Source organism: Eumetopias jubatus, unplaced genomic scaffold (genome assembly GCF_037043125.1).
Source record: "Eumetopias jubatus isolate StellerSeaLion01/CBP00866 unplaced genomic scaffold, mEumJub1_p1.0 scaffold_1, whole genome shotgun sequence".
Lineage (NCBI taxonomy): Eukaryota > Metazoa > Chordata > Mammalia > Carnivora > Otariidae > Eumetopias > Eumetopias jubatus.
In genome coordinates, this window is record NW_028274807.1 from 156,075,807 (window position 1) to 156,090,705 (window position 14,899).

A 14,899-nucleotide genomic window follows, 5' to 3' on the forward strand; every position below is an offset into this window, starting at 1 on the left:
CATCCATTGGCCAAAATATCAGTCACTGGGCCTGTTTCTTCATTAATAGGATGGAGATGCCTGTTCACTGAAACTCAGATTGGGTGAAAATGCCCTGGGCATCACATACAGTATATGCCAGGCCTTTTGCTATGTAGTGTCTGTATGTTACCCCTGTCAGCATTCATAGCCCTGTGAAGCGCACATTATGCTCTGCATTTTTCAGATGACAGAAACAGTCTCAGAAGTTGGGTGTATTTCCCAAGGTCAGCAGAAGGGGTAGGGGCAGAGCTGGGGTGCATATGGGTAGCTCAGACTGAACGGTCTGAGAGGGGCACATGCCCAGCCTGAAACCTCACTTTAGGCCCCGCCCCCTCTCCGTTCCGAGGTGGCCCGGCCTGGCCCGGGTGCAGGTTGTACTGGCTCCCGCAGTCCCGCTCTCCCTTCCGAGGGCGGGGAAGCGCGCGCCCACCTTCGCCACAGAGATTTCCGGGATCCTGGAGGGGCCGGAAGTGGTCCCTATTCTCTCTTCCGGCTCCGCCATTGTTTTCGCTTCCGCGGGCCACAGCTGTGTCCCGCACGCGGGGTCGCCGTGACTGTACCCCGGTGAGCGGAGCAGGGGCGGGAAGGGAGGTGCTGTCCGGGCCGGGGTCGCTGGGTTGGAGCCGCGGCCGCCTGCAGCGACGCCGGCCCGGTACACGCTTTGCCTCCGCGGCCATTGGCGCGGCCCCTGTGAGCTCTGAAGCTGCCAGTTGTAGAGCCGCCTCTTTGTCCGGTACCCTTGACCAACTGTGCCTGGCCGGGAGCCCGGCACCTGCCGGTTACAGCGGAGAAAAAGGCAGACATGGCCAGGTGAGCTGGGCCGCAGAAGCCCTGGTTTAACGCAAAATGTAGATGGATATTTTCCCAGCCTTGCGCTGAGAGACAATACAAAGCATCAGAAGTGGGTCAGACACAGTCTTGAAATTAAAAACTTGAAGTGTCACTTGGAGACCCAAAAGTGCAGGTGAGATTAGCTGCTGAGCATTCGGAACTAGTAGGAAAATGATCAGAATTTTTTACAGGTGTGGGATCTCAGAGAAGCGTTAACAGATTGTTTTAATTTTTTTTTTTTTTTTTTTTTTTTTTTTTTTTTTTTTACAGAAGTTGAAGGCTAGAGAGAAGTAGCTTACCGAGGGTACTGAGATGCATGGTGATTAGCATTGATGGCCTAGTTACCACTAAGGTACTGATTTTCAGAGTTTTACGGTATATAAACTGGATAAAAGTGTCTTCCCCCACTTCAGTATCAGCTAAATGAACCACATTGATTCGTTTACTAAAGGTGTATGTGTACACACACACAGAGTGTATATATACAAAGAAGACTGGAAACCAGCCCTGCCCTTGAGTCCTTACCCAAGTGGGGGAGACGGAAGTGTAAACCACAAACAGTGTGATAAGTGTTCTAGTAGAGGTTTGAATGAAAAAGGTACTGTGGGCTCTCTGAAGCAATAACCACACTTAAGCCTGGAGAGATCAGGAAGGTTTTCTAGTGGAGGTGGTTGAGTAGAAAAAGGTCTAGTATTGACTGACTCCATTTGGTGGCTGTCTAGTAAGAGGGTGTGAGTGGCAAGTTGTGCATAAACTAGTTAAAACAACAGTGTTTTAGTGAGAAGTACAGAGAAGGAGGCTACCAGCTTTCTTCCTGCATGGGGCAATCAGGAAAGCAAGCATTCAGGAAAAAATGGTATTTGTTTTGGGTCTTGACAGATGAGTGAGAGTTTGTCAAAAGTTGAAGAAGAAAAATCCAAACAGGACAAGAGTATGTGTGGCTTCTAGCTGTGTCTTTAGAGCTTTAGTCCCAAAGTTTATTGTGCTTCTCTGTCACAATAGAGAAGAGTAGAAGAGCTTTGAGCATTCACTTCCAGCATAAGTTTACTTATAAATTAAATCTATGTACTGTTTTACAAATTTCAGTACACAGTATAAAACATAAATAGGAGATAAGTAACAACTTAGTGTGTTCTTAATATACCCTTTGGATCATCTTGCATATTCCTCATTTGGAGATTATTGCAGCTTCTCTAGCCTGGGTACCTGGGGAGAGTGGTATCGGGTGTGTCTAGAACAGGGCCCAAGGCCAGGTGGTGAAGGGCTGTGAATGCTAGGCATACACATTTAGGTTTTATCTTGTAGGTTATGGGAGCCACTGAAAGTTTAAGAAGGGAAGTCCCTTGGAGAGATGCTTAGAGACTTCCCTGGTTGTGCCTCCCTCCTTTTTTTCCTGGAGCTTTTTTTTTTTTTTTTTTAAGATTTATTTATTTATTTATTAGAGAGAGAGAGAGAGAGAGAGAGAGAGCGAGCATGTGAACAGGGGAAGAGGCACTGGGAGAGGGAGAGAGTCCTAAGCAGACTCTGCACTAAGCACTGAGCCCTACATGGGGCTTGATCTCATGACCCTGACATTATGATCTGACTCTTGGAAACCAAGAGTCAGATGCTTAACTGACTGAGACACCCAGGCACCCCTGGAACTTTGGTTTTTAACTGTAGATAGTCTGTTGTCAGTCTGGGGCTGAACACTCTGGGACTCTGATTTCTCTCTTGATGTTTTTGTAGGTGACACCCCCATTGCCCTCTGTCCCCAACTCTGAAAACAGCTCCTGAGACCTGAATTACAGAGCATCATTTTAATTGGACAAACTGCAGCTGAAACAAGCTTCTCTTGGAGGTCACAATGGCCACCCAAGGCAGGGGAACTTTAGGCCTCCTCCCTAGGGGTGCTGTTCTCCAGAAACAGGAGGGGCGCCAGACCATGAAGCAGGAGCCAGGGAGCCAGACCTGGGGTCAGGGCTGCAGTCTCCAAAAGAACCACCCTCCTGTCTGTGAAATTTTCCGGCTGCACTTCAGGCAGTTATGTTACCATGAGATGTCTGGGCCACAGGAGGCACTGAGCCGGCTCCGGGAGCTCTGCCGCTGGTGGCTCATGCCAGAGGTACACACCAAGGAGCAGATCCTGGAGCTGCTGGTGCTGGAGCAGTTCCTGAGCATCCTGCCTGGGGAGCTCCAGACCTGGGTGCAGCTGCATCACCCTGAGAGTGGCGAGGAGGCTGTGGCTGTGGTGGAGGATTTTCAGAGACACCTAGGAGAGGTGAGCAGATGAGCCCAGAATGGCATATGGAACCCTTCTCTAGTGGTTGGATTAGCTTGGGAATAGTCATTCTCCGTTCCCTAGGCTCTAGGCTGGTTTACCCTTAGGATTCCTGAGCCAGTTCCATGGATAGTGAGCAAATAGTTTTGTGCTTCAAGTCATAAACAAAGATACAGTTCCCAGACAAACTCTGTTCATTGCTTTGTGAACTACTGTGTCGTGACCCTTGCTTCAACCTGGAGATCCACACAGTACTCCTGGCGGGTAGAGGATCTGCCCACTGGTGAGAATGGGGGAGTGTGGTAGGGAGTAGATTTTTGGGTATGTTGATAACATGGACCTTCATTTGAGAAGTTCTCATTACTTACTTCCTTGGACTTCTCAGAGTCTGTTATCTCTCTTTCTGCATTTTAGGTTCTTTATGAGAGGTGACATTTCTGGGCCTCATAATCATTGGTTTCTTTTCTAACTTTCCGAACCCAACCGGGGTCTTTCTTTTTTTTTTTTCTTTAATTCTCATTTTGGTTTACCCTGTTTCCTAGGGTTCTCTCAAATTTAAAGCCAAGGTAATTCAAATTAGAGAAGAAGTTGGAGAGTCAGCTGTGTGATAACAGTGGAAAATCTGGCTTCTAGGACCACAGAGCTAACTAGCTCCATGACCACTTGTATCAGTCAGGGTGTAGCCAAAGAAGCAAAGCCAGTAGGAAATGATATATATTGTATATTTATATTTGTGTATATATCTATAGTTTTGCTACAGAGTGGTTTGAGTGATTATGAGGACTGGCAGTACAATTCGGAAATCTGTAGAGCAGGCCATCAGGAAAGGCCAGCTGGAACTCAGGCACAGGCTGAAGCTGTTATCTACATGCAGAATTACTTTTTCATGGAACTTCCAGCTCTGATTTTAAGGTTTTGTAACTGAATGAATCAGGCTCATCCTGATTGGGATGGGTCTTTGGACTCTATTTCTTACTCTGCCGTTATTGTCAGCTTAAGTTTTTTCTAATGTGGAAGACATGAGAATGGGACTGTCTTTCCTACCATAGGCTCAGAAAATGTATTTATGGCTAAATGAATAAACACACTTTTTCATGGCAGTTTGCCAGGAGAAGATTAAGGAATATCAGGGCAGATCAGATTCATTCTGCTCAGCAGGAGCGAGCATGTGTACTTTGGGGCTGGAGAGGGTTGTAGAGCAATCCCTGCAGGGCTGCAGAATCATGCAATTTGCAAAATGCTTTTATATCCTGTATCTTATTTCAGTTCGTAGCAGGCTTACAAAATATGCAGATAGTAATCATATCTCCATTTGACAAGTGATGCAAGCACAGAGAGATTAATTGACTCATCTCAGATGGCAGAATTAGTGAAAGTTCTCTCTGTCCATGAGATTTAACTGAAGTATGGTTATTGCTGATTACTACCAAGTGTGGGAATCAATTTTCTAGCTCCCTAGGTTCTAAGCCACTAGTTTTCCCCTAGTAGCTTGCTGTGGAGTGCCATCTTAGAATGAAAATTGGAACAGGGTTTTCTTGCCTTCAGAGAAAAGAAACGTGGGAGTCTGAATCCTAAGTAATGAATGGGAACTGGACCAGCATTTAATTGTTGGTGAAATTCAAGGTTGTGTTATCATGATGCAGTTAAGTTCTATCTTCTTCCAATACCCACAGCAGCTGTATTTAAGAGCTGTAACTCCCACTTATAAGAACTGTCCAGTGGAGACTCCAGGGAGCCTCCTGTTTCTATCATTATGCTGGAGAGATACACAGTAAAGGAGAGAGTCCTCTCACATCTCAGCAGATGTAACCCAATGGGGCAAATCCAGCAGGATTTGTGAAGAAGTTATTTTCACCTTAGGCTGTACTGTGTACATGGCAGTGCAAGCAAATGAGCCTATAAATGTGATTCATTTAGATGGTATTTTAGGTTTTCAGCTCCAAATGCTGGTGAAAAAATAACCATGAGATTGTGAGAGCTGGTTTGATGACAATAAGCAAGGGTTAGAAATACCTATCTCTGAGGTATTCTCAAGGTCTCTTAAAGATTGGTATTACCTGATCTTATTTGACTTTTTATATACCTTATTTTGGAGGGATAGTACATATTGAAAACTGGGTTTCCAGATAACTCTAAAAACTAGTAGTAAGTATCGAGAGAAAAAAAAAGTATCAAGAAACAATCAGTCAGCAAATTTTAACTGAACACCAACATTGGGCCAAGCATTGTTCTAGGAACAAGTGATCAAGACAAAGTTCTTACCCTCAAAAAGCTTTTATTTCATTGGGGGAGAAATAGACAATAAAGGCATAAATAAGATAATTTAAGGGTTAAGACATAGAGAAAATGTAATCAGGTAATTTGAGATAGAATGACCCTTGCTTTGTCAGTGTGGTTAGGAATGGCTTCTCTGAGGAAGAAACACTTTTGTTGAGAGAAATTGGAAAAGCTCTCTTGAGGTTTGTCAGCCACTATTCTGGGCTGTTGCTTCTGCTGTCAGCCGCAGTAGCGTTATATGTGCATGTGTATGTATGTACACCTATCATTTTTTATTTTCTAGGTACTTCTGATTGGTCTTTTCTGTAGACTAAGATCACAAGGAGTGTATAGAATTGCCGTCCTGGCTCCTTTTTCTAGATTGTTCTTCATGAGCAAATTTGTGTCTGAAGAATTGACAAAATGGAAGTGGTTATATAATCTGGTCTTCAGGCTCCTACCAAGAGGTTCAACAGAGGGATAGCAGGCAGGATTGCAAGCTGTAGATCCTGTTTTGACAGTTTTTCCCTCAGTAGACTGTACTGGTGGGGCTGGAAGGACATTGGCTCTTCTTTTCCTGGCTTCTTTTTGGGGGTATTTCTAGAGGTTTTGGGTTCCATACCTTGAAGGATCCTCTTTTGAATCCAATTATAATTCTTGTCTCTAGGTTTCAGGTACTGTACAGAAACAGGAAATGCATTTGGAGGAGACAACAGCCCTGGGTACAACAGAAGAATCTCTTCCTACTTCACCCTTCAGTGAGGGTTCAGCCTCTGGAGGCTGCCTGGAGCCTCCTCATGACCTCCTCCCCAGTGGGCACTCTGGTACTCAACTCCCTAGTTCTGGCCTCAAATCCTGCTTCCTTTTTCTCCTCAAGTCTCCTTTCCTTTATTTCCCTCTAACCTACCCCATTGGAATCCCTCATTGCCCTGCCCTCAGTCTTCCTTTCCTAGTGACTTTATCTGTTACTTTTGCTTATTCTCCAATCATTCATGCATTTAGCAAGTTTTTGTCTAGCACATGTCATGGGTAAAGCACTGTTGGGGACCAGAGAGATACAGTACATAGTCACTACTTTCAAAGACCTTGTTACCTAGTTGGCAGGGAGTCAGTCAACTGCAAGAAGAGGTATCCTTGTAAGATACATTAAGTGATATCTGTTCCCAGGCATTTGATGCCATGAAAATGAGTAATATGGACATTGTGAACGGTGAGCAAAATCATTATGGGCAGGGTGGGTAGGGGAGGCTTCGTGGATGAGGTAACAGTGGGATGCGACAGTGAAAAATGGGGGAGCAAATTGAAGGGGGGAGAAAAGTGGTAGGCACCAGAGCAGAGGATATAAGCAGAAACTCTTAAGTGGGGGTTCCTTGCACCCCACTGAAATGGAATAAGGAAGAACTGTTTTGAGGAGTGTGGGGTCTATTGAACAGGGCCTAGCGATTGAGGCTAGGATAATTTTGATGAGTGGGGGTTGATGTGTTAGAAACGGTATTTTGGGAGAATTATTCTAATGCATGTGACCACTCTGGGGTAAATGGTGAGACCAGTGGTTGGAAGCCCCAGTAAGAGACCAGTGCCCAGAATGGATGTGAGGTGATCATTGCCTGAACAATATTGAGTGGAATAGAAATAGAGAGACAGGTGACACATTGTGCAGGAAGAAACCACGGGACAATGAAGAGGAAGGAGAATTAGGGGGATTGGCCAATATTTGGATTCATTAACAGAACTTGGGTAGTCAGGAAAGCAAGTTGGTAAGAACGTCCATTTTTGACTGAATTTAAGGTGATGAGGGACACGCAAATAAAATGTCCAGTAGGCTACTAGAAGTCTGTAATAGGGGTCTAGAAGAGAGCTGGAACTGGGAAAGCGGCATTAGAGCATTGAGAGTCCGTGAGATCTCTGACAGAGAAAAAGGGACGCTCTGAGGCCGGAGCGCCTGCAGTGTCCATAATGAGAAGCCAAGAGAAGGAAGGGAAATCAGGAATGAGGGGCCAGAAACGTGAGGGGCAAATCAGGCTGGGCTGATGCTAGGGAAGCCATAGAGAAAGAAAGTGGGCAGAAGTATAGCTTCCTTCAGAGAGTTTGAAGCGAGTAGGGTTGCGAGGAATGGCCAGTTCTCAGTTGGACCAGGGAACCCTCTGCACCCTCAGAATAACAGCTGCGTGGAAAATTCACAGCACAGTCAGAATAATGCCTGTATGGAAGGGGGATGAGAGGCAGTGTGTGGAGCTGCCTGGGTTCTCTTGAACCCACTCACTGGAATACAGATCTTACTGGGGCCGAGGCAGGGTTTCTTCTCATAGCTCTCTTTCCTCCCTCAGGTCAGTGTGCTTCTCAGGTGCCTGTCCTTTCCCAAGCTGGGAAGTCAGGAGACCAGGCAGTGGCAACTGTGCTTCGGATGGTCAGGCCCCAGGTGAGCTGGACTCTGTCTTCCCTGAGTTCCCAAGTCTGTGGCCTGGGAAATAGCTAGCGCTCATCTCCAGGGCTCTGGCCAATTCTGAGATTAGTCCTGCAGTTTCCCTGCTTAATTGCTTCCTCTGGAATTGGGCCCTGCCTGCTGAGTTCATGGATTCTGTCTGGCCCTGGACTTGTCCTTTTAGATGTGTCATCCCAGCTTCTCTCCCTCCCTCACCCCTTTACCCACCAGGCCCCGACCTGGGCTCTTGGTACCCTGATGTGGCTGCCCTTCAGGCCGGGAATATCCCTGAGCAATAGAAGCTTGTCATTCCAGGGATCTGCAGCGTACCAGTTCCTGTCTGTGGACTATACTGAGAGGAAGTGGAAAGGTCCGGCCCTCAGTCAGAGAGCCGTGTACCGGAGCATCGTGCCAGAAAATTACTGCAGCATGGCCTCATTGGGTAATGATTCTGTTCCCTAGTAATACAGTGTGCATTCTTTTCTTTACATTTTCTTTGCTATATTCTTTTTTTTGTCAACTTTTTTATTATGAAAAGTTGCAAACATGAGATAAAGTAGGGAGAATACTCTAATGAACCTCTCTGCACCCATCACTCAGCCTTAAGTTATCAACATTGTGTTTACTTCATTATTAATTGACCTAGGGTGGTTTGGTTAGAGTTTGTAGTTGTAAGGAATAGGGAGCCACTCACATTATTGTAAGTACTGAGCTGTGTTACTTAACAATAAGGCTGAAGGAATGGAAACCCTGATCAAACCCACGAGCTAGACCATCCTTTGGGAAACAGGGCCCTCAGCAACAACAGCAAATAATTTTTATGCCAGGGAATGTAATGCTCTTGCTCCCCGCATATCCGTTTTGTCCTCCCACTGCTACCCATTTTCTTCATTCTGTATCTTTTGTCCCCTCATTCCCCTCATAGCTGCTGCTTTATTAGACTTTCTGTTCCCACGTACTTTCTGCATGCTCTGGCTCCTAATGGCTTGGCTTCTCTCTGTGCCTCATTTCAGTTTAGAGCTCCTTCTTGTTTTAGTTTTCTTTATTTTGCCCTATTTCCAGCTCACATTTTACTTAGAGAGGGACTCCAAGGGTGGTTCAGCCTTTAAGTATCATCTCTGTTTGGGCAGAACTTTGCCCCTGTCCACAGCAGAGGTGTAGCATACAGAGAAGCTACACTTGGGCCTGGTGCCCTGGTCTAGTCAGTCATGGTCTGAGATGTATTGAGGCCAGTTACTTGGCACAAAGCATGGCTGCCTCAGCTTCCCCTTCGGGAAAGACTGAGGCAGGACAGCTTCCTGGAAAGAGGGGTTTTCAGGGCAGGTTCTCTGGTTGGCAAGTGTAGCACAGTAGCCAACTCTAGAGAGGGTGGGTGGGCTTAGGAGTCCAGGAGCCAGATATCTATGTCTCCCCTATACGCTGAAATGCCATATGATGGCCTGTGGCCCTGGTTAAGATATGATTAAGAGGAACCAACAGTTTTGTGTTTAAACATGACTGATTGCTTGCTACTTCCACCTATTCCAAATTCAAAAGGAAATACTCAACTGTTCAGTTTCCTAGGATTCCAGATTATCAAGATACCAAAGACATATTTTGATTCCTATTTCAAATTATCAATCCCTTTCTTAATTTTTATAGGAATGTAGTACTTGCAGTACTGACTTGTACCAGTCTAGTGCACCAGAGACTAGGGGAATCCTCACTTTTACAGCTCTGCTGTCCCTTCCAGTACTTTTCCGCAGCATTTCTGAACCTGTGACTTCTCTGAATCTTGTCACTGTCCTCACATATGAGAATCACTTTTTTGATACGTTTTTTCCTAACTGTGTTTGCCCATACTGTTTCTCATATTTGATTTGAGGTATTTGCCCCTCCTTTCTCTCCCCAGTATCTTTACTGGGGACCATGGAACCATACAGTGTCATGGTTGGAAAGGACGTTAGAGTTCATCATTTTACTAAGTGACTTCTGTAAGATCACACCACCTTTACAGTCTGCGCTCTTGCCTTGTGGTTGCTCTTTTTAGTTGGACAATTAAGTGGAGAAATTAAGAGCTTCAGGACAGAGCTCTGTCCTGATAGCTCTTCTTCCATCCTCCCCCACTGACTGCCTTTGTCCTCTTTGTCTTTCTGTCCATGAAGAAAAGCTTGAGCTATTTCCCATCTTTCTCTTGTTCTTAATGTGTCATCTCTTAATGTGTCCCTTAATGTGAAGGTTTTTTCAGGTCCACAGACTCCTGATGATACTGTTTCATCAATAGGACAAGAAACAAATAAGAGTTGTTTTCTTCTTTCTTTTGGCAGCAGGTGAGACTAGGACGCGGCGTTCAGAGCTGCCTGCAAGGCAGGAAGTTTCTAAAGGACCGGCGTCATCTGATGGGACATCAGGAGGCCTCTGTGGAGTAGTTTCTGGGGAACCAGAGACAGGAGCTGCCTGTGAAGGTACTTTAGAGAAGCTGGAAGGGCAATCCTCAGATGAAGAAGGGAGCAGACTGGAAAGTGATTTCTTCAAAATAACACACGAGGATAAAGATAAATCCACAAAAGCTGGATGTGATGAATATAATGAACTTGGGAGACATCCAGATCTGTCCTCTAGTGCTACAGAACATCAAGGAGTTCTGAAGGGACAGAAATTTTATCAATGTGATGAATGTGGTAAAGCTTTCAATCGGAGTTCACACCTCATTGGGCATCAGAGAATCCACACTGGAGAGAAACCCTATGAGTGTAATGAATGTGGTAAGACCTTCAGGCAGACCTCTCAGCTCATAGTTCATCTGAGAACCCACACAGGGGAAAAGCCCTATGAGTGCAGTGAGTGTGGAAAGACTTACCGACACAGCTCCCATCTTATTCAACACCAGAGACTCCATAATGGTGAGAAACCCTATAAATGTAATGAATGTGCAAAAGCCTTCACTCAGAGTTCCCAACTGATTGACCACCAGAGAACCCATACTGGGGAGAAACCTTATGAATGCAATGAGTGTGGTGAGGCCTTCATACGTAGTAAAAGTCTTGTCCGGCATCAGGTGGTTCACACTGGTAAAAAACCTTACAAGTGTAGTGAGTGTGGGAAAGCTTTCTGTTCTAATAGAAATCTTACTGACCACCAGAGGATCCATACTGGGGAGAAGCCTTATGAGTGTAATGAATGTGGCAAGGCCTTCAGTCGGAGTAAATGTCTTGTTCGACATCAGAGCCTCCACACTGGGCAAAAACCATACAAATGTAGTGAATGTGGGAAAGCTTTCCATCAGAACTCTCAACTTGTTGACCATGAGCGAATTCATACTGGAGAAAAACCTTTTGAATGTAATGAGTGTGGTAAGGCATTCAGTCTGAGTAAATGCCTTATTCGACATCAGAGACTTCACACAGGTGAAAAGCCCTATAAATGCAATGAGTGTGGAAAATCCTTCAACCAAAACTCACACCTTATTATTCACCAGAGAATTCACACTGGTGAGAAGCCTTATGAATGTAATGAGTGTGGGAAGGTCTTCAGTTATAGCTCTAGTCTCATGGTACATCAGAGAACCCATACTGGGGAGAAACCCTATAAATGTAGTGACTGTGGGAAAGCCTTTAGTGACAGCTCACAGCTCATTGTGCACCAGAGAGTTCACACAGGAGAGAAACCCTATGAATGTATTGAGTGTGGGAAAGCCTTCAGTCAGCGTTCTACTTTTAATCATCACCAGCGAACTCACACTGGAGAGAAGCACTCAGGTCTGGTTCGCTCAGTTTCTTAAGATGTGATTTCCCAAGGAACTTTGGATTAAGCTTCTTTTTATAAGAAGGAACTCTTAAAACTGCTCATCAAAATGTACCAATCCCATGCTTTCTAGTGAGTCATGAATGTGGGAGAGTGGGAGTCACAGTGAAATCCTTTTCTGCTGTTATGGAAGTAAGGACTACACATTTCATGTACTTTTAAGTTTGTTTATTCTTTCGTTCATTCTTTTAAACTATTGAAAAATCTGACTCATTTCTCAGTTCTGCATCCCATTAATCAGACTGTGCTTTTCAAGGACAGAGATTATGTGTTTCTTATTCTACTCCGCCTCTACTTTACCAGTTACATAAGTCATATTGCAAGATGGATTCATTCTTTTCTTTCTCTTCACTAAGGCTCTCCCTATATAGTTTTTAAACTTCCACTCTAATTCAGGCCCTCATCACTTGTGTTCCCTACCTATAAAGCCTTTCTTTTCCTGTTGGCTAATGTATATCCCTTAGATTCTTCCACATCCCTCTCATTTCTGAAAGACCTTGAAATGCTCTTTCTTCCCTCTTAAACTTCTATTCATTTGACCTCAGTGCTTCCAATTAGTTGGTGCTACAGTGTGTAACTGTTACTAAATTACCTTGCCAATCATTCTGAACTTAACGTGTATGTGTATACTTTTATATCAACTTATTGTAGGCTCTTTAAGGCTAGGTATGATATCTATTCTTTTAGCATATAGATAATAATTTTCATATAGTAGTTGTTTAATAAATAAATTTTTTAAACTCTGCTCGAAGTTGCACCATCCTTAAATTGGGTACAAGATCCCCGTCCCCACCCCAATCAGACTAGAGGCTTCTAAAGATGGAAGTGTATGTGTAGGATATCACACACAGGGGCCTCATTGATATCTTCTATGTGTATTCCTGGACATCTCACCTCTGTTACTTCATTGTTGGTTTCTGATAAATACTCTATTGTGTTTAGGAAATTTCCTTCTATTTCTGTTATTTATTTATTTATTTGTTTGTTTGTTTGTTTAAGTAGGCTCCATGCGGGGCTTAAACTCATGACCATAGGATCAAGATTTGCATGCTCTACCAACTGAGCCAACCAGACGCCCCTCTATTTCTGTTTTTAGAAAAAGCAAGATAGTACAGTAGTTAAGAACACTGATTTTGTGCCTAGTACCCTAATTCAAACCCTGGCTCCACCACTTTTCTAGGTGTGTGGTCTGGGCAAGTTACTTAGCTTCTTTGTGTGTCAGTTCTTCCGTCTGTAAAGTAAAGCTGTGCTTGTTAGGATAAAATTAGTTCATAAATGTTAGGCATTTAGAACACTACTTGGCACTTAGTACCCACTGTAGCAATTATTACTATACCTAGAGTTGCTAAGTTCTATCAAGTTTTTAAAAAAATCTATTGGTGTAATTTTATGGGTCATATCCTTTATTTTTGTAATTCACTTTTTTACAAGTTTCCAAATGATTGAAATTTCCTTGAAGTCCTGGAATAAAACCTGTTTGTTTGTGGTGATTTTTTTTTCTTCAGTAGAGAACTAAGTTGAATTTACTAAGGATTTCCTGGCTTTCCAAAATGTATTTGGAGAGTTTATTTCTCTTTTATTTTCTGAAAGAGTTTGCATAATGTGGGAATTATTCATTAAAGGGTAAAAGTAGTGGCCAGATCCTTTTTTGGGGAGGAGGGAATTGGGAGAGATGTATCCTTAGCAACATTTTTATTTCTTCAATGGTTGTACTCTTTAGGTTTCTCCCTCTGTGTAAATTTTGGTAATATATATCTAGAAATCATTTTTACTGGATTGTTAAACAGTGGCATAGAGGACTTGACTTTATTTTTAAAAGTCAGACTGAATTTATACCCAGGAGATAGTTCAAGTGGTCAAATATGATGGTAAAGGTGCTAGGAGCTGGGCACTTACCCTTTTACCTCTTATGCACAGAAAGAAAATATTCCATAGCTATACTCTACATCCCCAACCCTAATTATTCAGCTTTTAAATCCAGTAGGAAAAATCAAGAGATTATGGGTACTAAAAAGTTACTGAGTATTGTTCTACATTGGGAGACATTTCTGTCAAGGCATTAACCTCCTGGAGTGCTACAGAGGATACATTCATGAAAACCTCTAGGTGTTAGGGACAAATTGTGAGTAACCACAGGTTAGCTTTTGCTTCATGGAAAAAAAATATCCCCTGACCCTAATATTAGGACATGTTCTAGCCTGATGGGGCCTTGTGGAAGCATTTGTCCCAGCTGTGTACAGAGAAAGTATGTCAGCTGGCTCCAAGTAACTAATGGTGCCAGTATTTGACCTAGGGTAGGACAATGTAGATACTACTTACTGAACCACAATAATAGTCCCACTAATGTATGCACAGGACCAAGTAGGATGAGGAACAGACCCCCCTTTTAAGGCATGCGAATGAAACCATAGTAGGAAAGAAATGCATGATGACCTACCCCCTTTTCTGACCTGTTGGTCTTTCTCAACTTTTGCTTTGTCAGGAATTGTTGGCTGACTGAAAACAATGTCTTTCACCTTAGGTGGCCCAGTACGTAGACTTAAAAGTTTCTAAAGAATGAATGTACAGATGGCATTTTCTGATATCTTAACAGGCTTTTCCCCCAAATCCCTTCCTGTTGCATTGTCTTCTATATGAATGATGCATTTACAGTATATTCAGTTTCCTAACTTGGTGCCATATGGATTGTGGATGGAGATGCACAAAGCCAATAGTTATCCAAGATTTGGTTACAATTAGGTCATTGGACAAAGTAATCACAGGACAATATATAATAAGGAGTGGTAACCACAGTTCCATGTTCAAGACCATGGGGCATAAATAAATGTACATGCCCAGCCATTAGATTACATACATTATATACTTTGAGTCCCATTTTAGAAAAATTGAAAAATGCTGTATCCCCTTGCTGAGACTGTCTATGTTGCTTCCTAGGGGAGGAGGGGCCAGAACAAATGCAATTACATCATACCTGTAGTGACCCTGGCAAGTCATAGAGTATGTCCTGATGTCAAGGAGAGACCACCAGTGAAACTCTCCAGTCAGCATTCAGGCTGCTTTGGCAATGGGTAAAAACTGATGACACTCAAGCTCTCCCTTGGGAACCACACCACTGGAGCCCCTAGAACTTGAGATGTATATGGTCTATTACAGGGGCCATTTACGGAAAAGGTGGTCATGACAGCTGCTGTGATGCTAAATGTAAAACCACTAACAACTGTATTCTCTAATTTAAGCTGTGTGTTTACTATGATCATCTACTCTTAATATCTATCCTAGTGAGTAGTACTGGAACAATGAGATAGTTGTGGGGTTTTTTTAGGAGA

At 43.6% G+C, this 14,899-nt stretch overlaps 1 protein-coding gene across 2 annotated transcripts; it reads left to right on the top strand.

Annotated features, from left to right (window-relative positions):
- The first annotated feature begins 524 nt into the window (after positions 1-524).
- On the top strand, positions 525-13,063 carry LOC114212226 (zinc finger protein with KRAB and SCAN domains 7). 2 transcript variants are annotated; one of them, XM_028107012.2, is made up of 7 exons: positions 525-831; positions 1,123-1,204; positions 2,581-3,112; positions 6,036-6,192; positions 7,696-7,787; positions 8,106-8,232; positions 10,097-13,063. In XM_028107012.2, the coding sequence occupies exons 3-7, from the start codon at positions 2,699-2,701 to the stop codon at positions 11,548-11,550; spliced, it is 2,244 nt and encodes a 747-aa protein (XP_027962813.1). In that variant the 5' UTR covers positions 525-831; positions 1,123-1,204; positions 2,581-2,698; the 3' UTR covers positions 11,551-13,063. The 2 variants fall into 2 exon arrangements, with proteins under 2 accessions (XP_027962813.1, XP_027962815.1); XM_028107014.2 differs by having other exon boundaries at positions 10,100-13,063.
- The last annotated feature ends 1,836 nt before the right edge of the window (positions 13,064-14,899 follow it).

Bases quoted from the DNA above. Each gene is read 5' to 3' on its own strand.
- LOC114212226 (XM_028107012.2), top strand. From the start codon at position 2,699: ATGGCCACCCAAGGCAGGGGAACTTTAGGCCTCCTCCCTAGGGGTGCT. The intron at 3,113-6,035 runs GTGAGCAGATGA...TCTTGTCTCTAG, and splicing joins TTCAGAGACACCTAGGAGAG to GTTTCAGGTACTGTACAGAA. The intron at 7,788-8,105 runs GTGAGCTGGACT...TTGTCATTCCAG, and splicing joins TTCGGATGGTCAGGCCCCAG to GGATCTGCAGCGTACCAGTT.